We start from the raw sequence: 13,271 nt of genomic DNA on the forward strand, positions 1-13,271 counted from the left end.
CTTAAAAGCAGTTAGATATAACAGCCAGAATGAGAAACAATTTACTGAGTACTAGGTTTGTGTGTGTTTTATTACATGAATTTACATCTATTTATATTTCTAAATAGATTATTTAATACTTCAGAATAGGTTTCTTTAAATAGATTTGAAACTCAGCTATCATCTATTCTCTAGTTTTTTTTTCCTGAGGATCAACTTATACTAGATTATATTTGTTCTTGAATTAAACATGTCAGCCTTAACAATGAAAGGCCCCTTTTATTAATTTGAAAGCTTATCTTCTAAGTAAACCCAATATCAGAAACTTGGATCTGAATGTCTCAAGTGAGTAGGTTAGCCATTTTTAATTAGAATAATTTGAACTGAAATTATTAGGTATATAAACATAACTTCTTACACTCTGGATATTTTTGGCTGGAGCCTCATTCAGGATTTTAATAACCTAGTGAACAAAGAATACAAACTGTAAACCAGACATTTGTTTAGGGGTATATAAATATGACTAAAGTCATCACCACTCTCAAAAAATACTCACTCTAGTAGAAGAGATGCATATGTAAACAATTACATATAATTCAAGACAGAATGGGAAAAGAACTTTGATGAGGTTCAGAGCTTGCCATCTCTACTATAATTAACAGTATCAAAGTACAGAACACAGAATTTCTTGATGACTTCATATACGAAATTACATTCTATAGATAGGGAGTATTTTAAAATTTTTCCTAAGAAAATCCAGTGTTTTATTTAAAATATAGTAATACCACTTTTTGATCTGCAGGCTTGATTTTTAGTGTAAAAGCTTTGGTTTGTTCAAAAAGAGCTTTGGTTTGTTCTTTCTAGTAAACCATAAATACTCATTTGCACATATGTATTTTTTAAACTTCATTTATTTATAATGACTTGCAGTTTGCAAGCTTAAGATCTTTGTATGTAGTTTTAAATTATTAGCATGAAAAATCTCAAATTTCAGCACTCTAAAATTATGAGCCAGGGTTAGTCGTCAAGAATAGGATAGAATTTTAAGATGAGTGGCAAGGAAAAAAAAAATCCCACTTTTTTGAAGTTTATATTATGTTGTTTTTGAAATGAAGTGAAAAGAAATACTCCTTAGATTTCTTTAGCCTCAATATTTATCAAGAATAAAATCAACCTAAGGCAGAATCTTTAAGAATATTTAAAAAAAATTTTTTTAAGATTTCATGGGTTATCTCTAAATCAAATTAGAATAAAGTGAAGTTTTAGCTCAATTATTTTTAAAAAGTAATTTCTCAGATTTTTTTTAAAGCTCCTGGAGCTTTTTGATAGTGAAGATCCCAGAGAACGTGACTTCCTGAAGACTGTTCTGCACCGAATTTATGGGAAATTTCTTGGATTAAGAGCATTCATCAGGAAACAAATTAACAACATTTTCCTCAGGTAAACTGGTCCTATATTCATATATAGTACTTTTTTCCCCCTCCGTGTGTTTTTATTCTAGTTCCTTTAGATTAACTTTTAGTATCTGAACTCTCTTAACCTTATTAGTATTTGAGTCATTTTGTGGGTGTCATTTGATTGCATGTAACTTTTTAGAAACTTGCAACCTACTTCTCGTGTAATGAAGACTGTTTTTAATACCTAATACCAATGTTCATATTTAAAATTTATTGAATTTGTCTAGTTACCCATTTGAGCTTTTTGTTTAAAAAAATAAGTATAAATACTGTTAAAATAATTTGATCTTGAAAGTACTTTCATTTGTTTTTCTGACAAAGCTAAATTTATATGGAGCCTGTATTTTGACTCCTTTATAAATGATACTGTGTTAAGTAGTTGCTTCTGATGAGATTTAGCTTTAATATATCCACATTTCAGGTTTGGTTGGTTTGTGTTAATGGGAAATCTGGCAAAATTAGGCTGGCATTCCTGTGTTGTAACAATTAGAAACCAGTAACAGCGGTCTCCCCTGGAGAGAGCATCTCTCTTGCAGGTCTCTGTTCTCCTCCTCGCCTCGTCTACTTTACTCATTTAACACCTCCCCTGTCCTGTAGGCATTTGAGTTTTTTACTTCCTGCTTTAACAGCAAGCCTAATCTTGGAAAGCTAGGCAGCCTGTATAGTTTAGGTTTTGCAATGCTATGAATAAAAATGTTTTTATGATACATGGGTCCTTTTCTCTTGGATTTTCCTATGGGTAGAAATTTCCTATTTTGAAAAGTATTTCCTTGAGAAAACCCATCTTTCTTTTAAATTTTTAAACAAAATAAAATATTCCAGGTGAACTAATATTCCATTATCATTATGGCTAGTTTTAGCAAAAGAAGTTACTAATTTGGGACAAAATAGTTTTACAAAGAATTCCTGAAGCATGCTTGTATGTTTCTTATAGTTGCCTTTAGGACTGATTTCTTGACCTTCCTGCCTCTTCTCTTAGTTTAGTTTACTAATATTTGAGTTTTTATTATATCTATCTTTATTTTAAATTCAGGTTTATATATGAAACAGAGCATTTCAATGGTGTTGCTGAACTCCTTGAAATATTAGGAAGGTAAGTCAGTTTTTTTTTTGTTTTTAAAGAGATAGCTTTGAATGTTTTATGTATTAGAATCCTAGCTGGGGTTGGAGAAATTATTTCGTATTTTAGAGTTTAAATATAGAGCACAAGACATAGTTTCTCAACTGAATTCTTTTTATAGCTTTTAAGCGGTCAGCATATTCAAGTACTTGCCATGCAAGACATCTGTTTTAGAATAGGCCGCCTGCTTCTGAAGCTGTGGCATGTTTTATGCCTGATCTTAGCAGACCGCCACAGAAATTCATAGGATCTGATTGGGAAGAAATGAAGTAAACTATAATGAATCTTTGATAAACTTATAAGAATTCTTGTTGAGACATTGATAGGCCATTCTTAATCTATCTGTTCTTTTCAGAGCCTTTTAGTTTACGTGAACATTTTGCCTTCCTTATTCATCACACAGCAGTATTAACTTGAGAAGATGAGGCCCTCTCTATTTATAGTTAGAGAATGATTATGGAGAAAATACTTAATTTCAGATTTTTCAGCAAAGTAGGGAAACTTCAGAGTTCAGAAAATATTGGAAGTTTAACAGCATTGTGATACTGATCTCCCTGTGGCTTTATGTAGGAGAATAAAGGCAATAATGTATGAAGTGATGGGCTTTATAGAAAATAAAGACAAATTATTTAGTGGGACTTTAATTGGCAGTCCCAGTTCTCTTTTTGGGACCATTGAATGACTTAGAGGAACCAGACAAGTTTGAAGATGGGTAAGTCATTCAATACCAGGACTGAAGCAGAACACTGTTCCTTATATACTCATGGGTATAATTTTTGGAAATGAAGTAGTAACTACTTAACCCTTCCCCCTGCCTTTTTTTCCCTCCAGTATTATCAATGGCTTTGCATTGCCACTGAAAGCAGAACATAAACAATTTCTAATGAAGGTTCTTATTCCTATGCATACTGCAAAAGGATTAGCTTTGTTTCATGCTCAGGTAAGTTTCAGACATTTCAAATCAAATGAATATTGTTTCAGACGCTGATATAAAGGCAGAGAAATGGAGGAATTGTAGGTATAATTAAGCAATTTGCTTTATAAATTGCTCAGGGCAAATTTTCATTATAACTTAAAAGTATTATGATATTTAGCTTTATTAAATAAGCTCAGTACACTTTAAGTATAAATATAGGAGAGATAATACCAAGTTTTCCTCTTTTCTGGTCTGGGCCCTGACTTTGAAACTAAAATGTTAGCTTTAGTCCTATGTTTCACTTAACTTTACATTCAGAAGGTAACTACTGAAAAAAGAACATCTTTTTTTTTAACCTAGAAGTTTCTTTCAAGGTTAAACATCACACAGTTGTGAGTATATACATGTTTATGTATTGAGATACAGAGTAAACTTTATTAAAATGAGGTAGTCATTTTTGTTAACTAAATATAAAAATCCGGTATCACTGTTGTTTCATTTAGTAGTATTTATTAACTATCCCTTTCATTTTAGCTAGCCTACTGTGTCGTACAGTTCCTGGAGAAGGATACTACACTAACAGAACCAGTAAGTGGTCTATTTCTTTGGTTTTTTTTTTTGAAGATTTTATTTATTTATTTGACAGACAGAGATCACAAGTAGGCAGAGAAACAGGCAGAGAGAGAGGAGGAAGCAGGCTCCCCGCTGAGCAGAGAGCCCGATGTGGGGCTCGATCCCAGGACCCCTGAAGACATAGGCTTTAACCCACTGAGATACACAGGCGCCTCTGGTCTATTTCTTTTTATTTCTCTAATCTACATTGTAGTATTTTGTTACAGCTTTCTTTATGTCCTTGTAAAGTTGTCACACAGTAGTAGTACTAACTTTAGAGTCATTTAGAAGGAATGTTAATCTGCATTCAAAGAACAGTGTTGGAAGGGGGAATTCTGTCAAGTTAGAAGTTGTGTCTTAAATAACTTAAATACAGATTAATGTTGAAGTGTGTGATGACAGGATCCAGTGACTACAGTGGAATTTTATATGCATATTATCTTCACTGATAATCTTTTTATTCATTCACTTTTTTAAAAGATTTATTTTTAGAGAGAGAGTGCACATATGAGCTGGGGGAGAGGGAGAGAATCCCAAGCAGATTCCCCACTGAGCACAGAGCCCTAAGTGGAGCTCAGTCCCATGCTAGAGTTGGATACCTAACCAACTGAGCCACCCAGGCACCCCCTCATTCACCTTTTTAAAATTAAAACATACTGTGAGGGTCCCTGGAGTTTTGTTTTGATTTTAGAAATAGGATTTTCCCTCTTAACAATGATAAACCATATGATAGGGGTTGAAAACATTTCCTTGCCTTTGGCGATCAAAATGTAATCTTGGGATAAAGGTTGTTTATGAATCGACAGAGCAATTCAGTCTTTGAATTCTGCTATTTGCCTGCAATGAGAAGATTCAGGAGAGAATAAAAATGTTATTATGAACACTGAAGATCCAAGGGAAAAAAAGACAGGGAGAAAATAGAAAAGTATGAAGCAGACAAAACAATCTTTTAACATTGATGTATTTTGAGTGAATATTTTCAAGGCATCCTAAATCTAAATATTTAAACTAAGAGTTCTTGAAGAATAGCAAAGGATTTGAAGGATTTAAATAAGGTTTTCTTTTTTATAAAGTTATTTAGGTTATCCCTACGCATGCTTGAAAAGTTTATGAACTTAGTATTCTTCCTCTGACTTGAACCTCCTATAAAGGAACATATTTCTTCACTCCCTAATACTTAGAGTTTTTGAACTTTTAGATTTGCAGATCTTTCTGGAAACAGCAAAAAACCCGGTTTCTAAAGACAAATCAGGAGAATTAGAAGCCTAGTACTTACATGAAACCACATAAACCTCTAAAGTGAATTAAAACTTTAATTCACTAAATTAATTCAGCTGAATTAAAACTTGAATTCACTAAAGTGAATTAAATCCATGGTGCTTCTCCTCAGAATTAAGACAAAACCCATAACATAATAAGTCATGGTTCATAACTGAATTGTAGATAGATATGATTTAAATATAAATTAATATGGGGTGGAAAAGGGAGAAGATAGGTGATTTCTTTTTAAAGAGTAGATTGGGGAGAGGGATAATGGCTAGATAAAGGTCTTTCTTAGGTGAGCTGTGTTAACGGAAATAGAAACAGGATGAGAAGGTAGGAAGGTAAATGTCCAAAGGAAAAGTTTTCAACTCCTAAAACCTGTAGATATACAGAACTCTGCAGTTTCTACCATAGACCATTCAGCACCCAAATTATGGCCATGATACTTGTTTCAGCCTTCATACTCATTCTCTAGAAACCCGGTATTCGTATAAAGCGTCTCACAAATCATAAATAAGATATAGGTACCTATATTTTGTGTGCCTATATCTTCAATTGAAATTATTTTATTTTCTAAAATGGAAAAGACTATTATTACTTCTGTTTATGAAAATAATTTGTGTTAATTTGGTTCACACAATATAAAATCATAAAGTACAAGTTGGAGGAAATTCCTTAAAATCTTGTCCCCTAAAAGATAACCATCTTCGGTGAATATATTCCTAGAAATTTTTTGTATGCATATATATGTGTGTGTAGGTTAAACAGTGGGACAGTGCTAATAAGGTTTTTCCACAATGTGGCTACCTCTCCATATTAATCTGTTTCATTGTTTTCACTGGTAACATCAAGATTCCATTATATGGCTTACCGTAACACACTGAATCTTTATTAATGAATACATGAGTAGTTAAAACATATTGCTGGGTGAGGGGATGTTTAGGATGTTGGAATTTTTCTGTGTCCTATCTATGATGCTGGTAACAAAGAAAAAATTCTATGTGTGTATAAAAGCCCTCAGGATAGCACACCCAAAAAAAAAAAAAAAATTACTGTATATGGATTTTTTTAAGTATTTAATTTTTAAAAACTTTTAGGTGATCTGAAACTCATGACCCCAAGGTTAAGAGTTGCATGCTGTACCGACTGAGCCAGCCAGGTGTCCCATGTATATAAATGTTTAAAAATCATTAAAATTAAAACCATGTTGCTGGGTCGAAAGTACATTGAAATTTTTATATACTCCAAGCTGCCTTCCAAAAAGTTTGAACAATCTAATATTCCAGTCCAGAGTCTGAAGATGCCTTTTCCCTCACCCAGGCCAATGCTCAATATTAAGCTTTAACATTTTTGCTAGTCAAGTAGGTGTGAAATATTTTTTAAAGATTTTAAAATTTTCCCTTTTAACTTAAAACTGTAATGAGTTGAACTGGAATTTCTGGAATAAGGTATAAGGGGACAAGTAGTAGTGGTCTGTTAGTATGTAGTTAACACTTGGTTTAATATAAGGTTTTACAACGTGTTCACTTAAATTTATGATCCCTTCCTTGTATTTTGGTTATCAAGATGGTGCTAGCTATGAAATAAATTGGGAAGCTCTCTGATGGTTCAGATGGTTTTAAGTAACAGGAATCCTTTGTTCCTTAGTTTCTCCCTAAAATAACTTATCTCCCCCACTCATTATCGTGTTTTTATTTTCTTACTAATGTAAGTAGCACTTACTATTAAAATTACTTCTATGTTTAATGGATAATCTGAGTTTAATGGAAAATCAGGGATCTCATCTGTCTTGTTCATCACTGTATTTCTAGCATCTGAACAGTATCTGGTACAAAGGTACTCAATAATTATGTTGGATTATTTAAAAGTATAAAGCTGAGCAGTTAGATATGAAATAATATTAATCTACTTCAGACTGAATATTGATATAATCACAATTGCTAAGAATTCCCTGGGGTTAACCAACTTCATTGCTTAATTTGTGCTGAACTTTTCCCCTTTTGCAGGTGATCAGAGGGTTGCTGAAATTTTGGCCAAAAACATGCAGTCAGAAAGAGGTAGGTTGTTCAACAACAAAAAAAAGCACAATTTTATTATAATTTTTAATCTTAGGGCTAAATTATAAATCATGCTTCTTGGGGTGCCTGGGTGGCTCAGTCGGTTAAGCATCTGTCTTGGGTTCAGGTCATGATCCCAGGTTTGAGCCTACATCAGGCTCCCTGTTCAGCAGGAAGCCTGCTTCTCTCTCACTCTGCTGCTCCCCCCTCTCAAACTCCCCCCACTGGCTTCTCTCTGTCAAATACATAAAATCCTTAAAACAAACAAAAAACATGTTTCTATGGGCTGGCTATATTGTCACTGCCACCAAGCAAGAGGTGGTGGTCTTTTGGGAATTAGACTTGGTGGGAAAGCTGAACATTATAGTAAATTGTATATATAATCAAGACCTTAATTTTGTCCACTGTGTAATTTGTAGGTTAACCTTCTCATTTGTAGTTTTGTATGTTAACATCATGTAATTTATGTTTCTTAAAAGAAAAATTTTTTTAACCTAGGTGATGTTTTTAGGAGAAATTGAAGAAATCTTAGATGTCATTGAACCCACACAGTTCAAAAAAATTGAAGAACCCCTTTTTAAGCAGATATCCAAGTGTGTATCCAGTTCCCATTTTCAGGTATGATATTTTCAGTGAAGCCATTTTTATACTATTATTTCTTTTTTCTCTTGAGTTTTGACATTTCTAAATGTCTTCTTAGGTTGCAGAAAGGGCATTGTACTTCTGGAATAATGAATATATTCTTAGTTTGATTGAGGAGAACATTGATAAAATTCTGCCAATTATGTTTGGCAGTTTGTACAAAATCTCCAAAGAACACTGGAATCCGTAAGTGTCTTTTGTGTTGATGGTGTTATTCTTGTGTTTGTGTTTTTTCTTTTGATCTAACTCATGAAACCTATACAGACTTGGAATAATATTATTCCAAGATTAACATCACAATGCTGTTCTATTGTGTACTTCATATACATACAGTTAATTATTAAGTTCTTGGTTTCAATTTAATCTCGCACTACTGTGTGGTCAAACCCAGGTGGGGAGACCAAGCCAGTTTCTGCAGAGGCGGCACAAACCTCATGGGTTAGCACTCGCAGGGAGAGAGAGGTTGGAGCGCTTAAGGTCACATCAGCAATGTTCAGATTGTGCATGTATTCTAACCTCTGTAAAACCCTTATCCTACTTTCTATTTTTCTTACAAGTTAGTCTTTTTTTCTTACAAGTTATATTCTCATCTTTTACTACTGTTAGCTTGAGACAGTAGACTATAGAACAGACATGAAAGACATTTTAAGAATTTAAGCATAATATATAAGGCAGACATGAATTTTGAAATCAGACCATCTCTGTCGCCACTGGCTGTGTGACCCTGAGCAAATTATTAAACCTCTTGCACTTTAGTTTATCATCTCTAAAATGGATTAAGTGAATCAGCCACCATTTAGGGATGATAATGTTACATTTCCTGTGACCCAACACTGCTGATTTTCATTTTAGGACCATCGTAGCACTGGTATACAATGTGCTGAAAACCCTAATGGAAATGAATGGCAAGCTTTTTGATGACCTTACTAGTTCATACAAAGCTGAAAGACAAAGGTATTTGGAATTTTTAATTACCAGGTTATCTATACATTTTAGATTAGTTGAATGTGATTCAATCCAATAAGGTTTCTTGCCCAAGTTAAAATTACAGTGTTTTGAAAGTCTAGATGTAACTGACTTAAATTGTAATGCTCAAACTCTTCTAAGTCCTTTCCAAATAAAGAGGTTTCCCTGCTGGTTGGATTGCAGTTTTGATGTGGATTATAAATCCTGTTTCTCCTTCCGAGCCTTAGAGTTCATCAGTCTGGCAGCACCTGCATCATGAAATACAATTTGACCTATGTATTTATGAAAATCATTTCTCCAGATGGGCTTCCACAGCGAGCTTTACTCCTCCGAGGCTCTCTGCACAATGTTTAATAGGGCTAAGTTGCCCATTTTAACAAAGTGGTATCTTAAAAGTTCAGCACAGTTCTTTTTTGGTCGGAGGGAGCTCACATAGTCTGCTTCTGGCTCAACTAGGACTATTTTGTTCCTTGCCACAGTCAATATTTTAGAGATGCTAACACATAGCAGCATTGACAAACCTGCCTAAGTGATCACCTCTTTGGAGAACTTCATGTATGAAATAAATGAGAAGAAAGTGATTGTTTCAAACATGAGTAACGGCTCTGCCTCCACCCACCCATCATTGGAGGATAATAGCTACCATTTACTTCTAAGATGTTTATTACCTATTGTTTAGGAATTTATAGTCAAAAGAGATCAGCTTTTCCACTCAGGGGTTTCCTGTGGCAGGTGGAACAAGAATAGCTCTTCTTCAGGGCCATCCTAGTGTCCCTCAGCGACTCTTTTTATTAAAAAAAAAAAAAAAAAAAAAAAAAACCAAGCACCTTTCAGGCAGGAAAAGAAATTAGGTATATAGTTTCAACTTCAGGAAGCAATGGGGAAAAAGATGATTAGAATCACATGAAACTTGTATATTTCACATAACTAAGAATCATCATCATATCTACAAAACCCTATCTTTATGACTATATGAACCATGTTCATATAGTCCTTCACAATAATTGGGCCCAAGTTATTCAGAAGTGTTTCTTAGATTTGAAATTAAACAGTTGAAACAAAAAATATTTTGAATTTTGTTTTCTGGACTGGTTAGTGGCTAGAGAGAGGATTCCACCCAGAAGTGGCTGCGGCCTGACCTCACAGCCACCCTTCAGTCTCCGGAAAAGGATGACCATCGCGGCTCCAGTGGTTGTAAGAGGGTTAGGTGAGAAAGTGAATGTAATGAGGCACAGATGACAGTAGCAGTCGTGGGTGAGAACATGCAGGGAAAGCAAGGAGTGACTCCGAGCTGGTACAGGAGATGCATAGAGGTGTTAGTCACGCAGGACAGTGATAGAATATTAGGTGCTCCAGGTAATTGGCCTCAAAATGCTTCAGAAAAGGGATTTAAGGGAAATGTGGGTGAATAATATGTTCCCTAGCAATCTGCCAAACAGTAAGTTCCTTAAAGGTTTCTGACTACAAAAATTTTGGTTTATCTACAGAGAGAAAAAGAAGGAATTGGAACGTGAAGAATTATGGAAAAAATTAGAGGAGCTAAAGCTAAAGAAAGCTCTGGAAAAGCAGAACAGTGCTTACAACATGCACAGTATTCTCAGCAATACAAGTGATGAATAAAAAAAGCCCACCACCTCTGTTGGATAGGCAGTTTTGTACAATTTTTTGAAATATGTAAAAATTATGAAACAAACCTCTCAGTATAATATAATTAAAAGGCCAACTTTTTTTCTGGCAACTGTAAATGAAAAATATGGACTAAACATAGCCATGTGCTCTTATCATGGCCACAGTATATTGTAACCTCTGTCTAATCATGGATTTATTGTGTCACTTCTCAAGTTTCACAGAAATGAATGAACTTTATCATCTATGATATGAGTGAGATAATTATGGGAGTGGTAAGAATTATGACTTGAATTCTTTTTTTGATTGTGTTGCACATAGAGATAGTATTCTGCTCTGTATATTTTCCCTTTTATAATGTGCTTTTCACATTGCTGCAGACCTTAGTTACATCCTGGGAAAAAGACTATTTCCTAAAACAAAACTAAGGTGTAATCCTTACCCTTCTCTTTGTTGCTCCCAGAAATATGATGGGGGGAGTTACCTGCCCTAAGCCTGCCTTCATTAGAGATATTACTGCACTCTGGAATTTGAGCAGAAACTTAAATCTCCAGACTTTTTAAAGCACAAAATATAAATAAAAACCGGGAAAGTAAACCAAATTCTTCAGGTTGTTCCTCATGAATATCCCCCTTCATCTGCAACTCCCCAGGGTGGCGAGCCCAGATTCACGGAGGCACCGCAGGTGAGCACCAGCCTGCCTCTCGGTTCATTCCTCCTCTTTCTCGCAAAGGCTGAAGGCAGGACCTTTCCAGTCCTCACACCCTGCCCTTCCTCCAGTCCCTCCTGCCCCAGGGAAGGAGGCTTTGAGTCCCACAATGTGGTGACGCAGAGCGCTCACTGTCACTGCCTGGCTTTATTTAAAGGAACCGCAGTAGGCTTCCCCTGTAGAGTTCTTGACTCTAGAAAGGTCTTGTATGTTTTCACTTGGTCAAGTATTTCTCACACCTTTTGTTATGAGTACCATTCCAATCTCTACTTGCAGTTGTGTGGAGAACTGTTTTGTAATGAAAGATCTTCACTGGGGGATTGAGCAGCATTTAATAAAGTCTATGTTTGTATTTTGCCTATGTTGTCTTTGCTTTTTCCAGCTCCAAGCTCTGAGGCATCCAGAAGCAGCCTGCTGCCCTTACGTTACGTTCATACAACACACACGGCCGCTGCAGCAACCCACCAAACTACATCGGTTTTCCAGAACACCTGCATAAAATTCTAAGTTTTAGGACATCCTTTCATCTTTTATGTCTCTGTTCAGAGAATAGGTTCAAAATACCTTAAGTGTCATTTCAATTAAAACAAGACCACAAGAATAAATCTCAAAATTTATAATGAACACTTCCTTGGGTGAGGTTCACAGAAAGTGTGGCCAGAGTCGGAAATGAGGCATTAGTGTAAACTTTCCACTCTTTTGCATTCATGAAAAATTCTAGCCTGGGTCCTGCACACAATTCCAAGGTCACTGTGAAAGCAACTCCTTTCACTCGCTGAGGCGCCCAGAGAAACTCCCTTTCGGTACACGGCTCTGTGCAAGGGTCTCCTGTAGCGCCTTCTCCCGGCTGCCCCGAGCAACACGCTCGCACCAAATCGGCCAGCCCGTGCTGCTGCCTGCAGGGGGCAGCCCAGGAAGGCAGGGGTGAGCCTACCACGTACAGAATACAGAAAGGCTAGCCCCTACCCCTCCAGAAACTGACGGTTAGGTCTAAATGTCAGTGGCAGGTTTCTATATTTCTTTCACTGGAGAGCAGCCACAGTGCTTCCGGGCAGGCTGGTTTTCTCTTTGACAAGCTAAAAATGCTCACTTCCTAGCTGTCTGCTTATTCTAAAGCACATGTAAGCAGTCTCGCAACTTTCCACAATATAGGAAATGCAGTTTGAAGTTTTAATATGTTCGTTTGAGCAAATTTTATGAGTTAAATACTAAAGTGGTGTGTCATCTTTAGAGATACTATAACACGCACACACACACACGTTTTCCAGTATTAAGGTAAGCTCTGCCTGCCTCTGCACTTGCCTTACAAGTAAGACTTTACAGAGACAAGATCTAGGCTCACGGTTGAATGTGCACGCTTCTGTGGCAGAGAGTACTAGGGAATATTTCTTTGCACCAGTTTATCTTTAACAATTCAATCGAATAACAGTGTCTTCCTGAGTGAGACATGAGTGCCCCACTTCTACACTGGAGTTTTCCCTCTTTAAATTACTTAAAGCCAGGTTATAAAATGCAGGAAGTGTTACCAAGTCCTCTTTAGAAGCAAAGGGCATGTAAATAATTTGAAACTCTTGGGGCAATTTCCATAACCTTAAATCACCCCATGGCTACCGCGTGAAAAAGATGGAGTACTCACCTCTGTCAAAAGCTAGGCTGAAGGCTTTGAAGGTCACGCTGAGTGCCCCTTTCTCAGATGGGTGCTTTGGTAGGGCAGGAACAGAGCACAGCTTATTCAGGGGAGTACATCTGTCACTCTTCCCCACTGGGCCACCTGCCTTTCCTTGGACACAGTCATGACGTAACTTGGGAGTCCAGATTGTCACCTGGGGAGTCCGAGCTCATGAGGCCACTCGCTTGGAGGTCACAGAATGAAAGCGTACTGGTGCCTGCCGATCAAGTAGACTCATACTGGCACACTGACTCC

The 13,271-nt window shown here is 36.1% G+C and overlaps 1 protein-coding gene across 1 annotated transcript in view; it reads left to right on the top strand.

Moving 5' to 3' along the window:
- The window catches only part of PPP2R5A (protein phosphatase 2 regulatory subunit B'alpha), a 63,242-nt gene extending 51,538 nt beyond the window's left edge, over positions 1–11,704 (top strand). Inside the window, exons 5-13 of the mRNA XM_059145301.1 lie at positions 1,289–1,419; positions 2,470–2,529; positions 3,388–3,496; positions 4,007–4,060; positions 7,354–7,404; positions 7,903–8,022; positions 8,105–8,232; positions 8,899–9,000; positions 10,500–11,704. Of these exons, the coding sequence (XP_059001284.1) occupies positions 1,289–1,419; positions 2,470–2,529; positions 3,388–3,496; positions 4,007–4,060; positions 7,354–7,404; positions 7,903–8,022; positions 8,105–8,232; positions 8,899–9,000; positions 10,500–10,632 (888 nt within the window). The 3' untranslated portion in view covers positions 10,633–11,704. The remainder of the gene's footprint in view (positions 1–1,288; positions 1,420–2,469; positions 2,530–3,387; positions 3,497–4,006; positions 4,061–7,353; positions 7,405–7,902; positions 8,023–8,104; positions 8,233–8,898; positions 9,001–10,499) is intronic.
- The last annotated feature ends 1,567 nt before the right edge of the window (positions 11,705–13,271 follow it).

Source organism: Mustela lutreola, chromosome 14 (genome assembly GCF_030435805.1).
Source record: "Mustela lutreola isolate mMusLut2 chromosome 14, mMusLut2.pri, whole genome shotgun sequence".
Taxonomy (NCBI): domain Eukaryota; kingdom Metazoa; phylum Chordata; class Mammalia; order Carnivora; family Mustelidae; genus Mustela; species Mustela lutreola.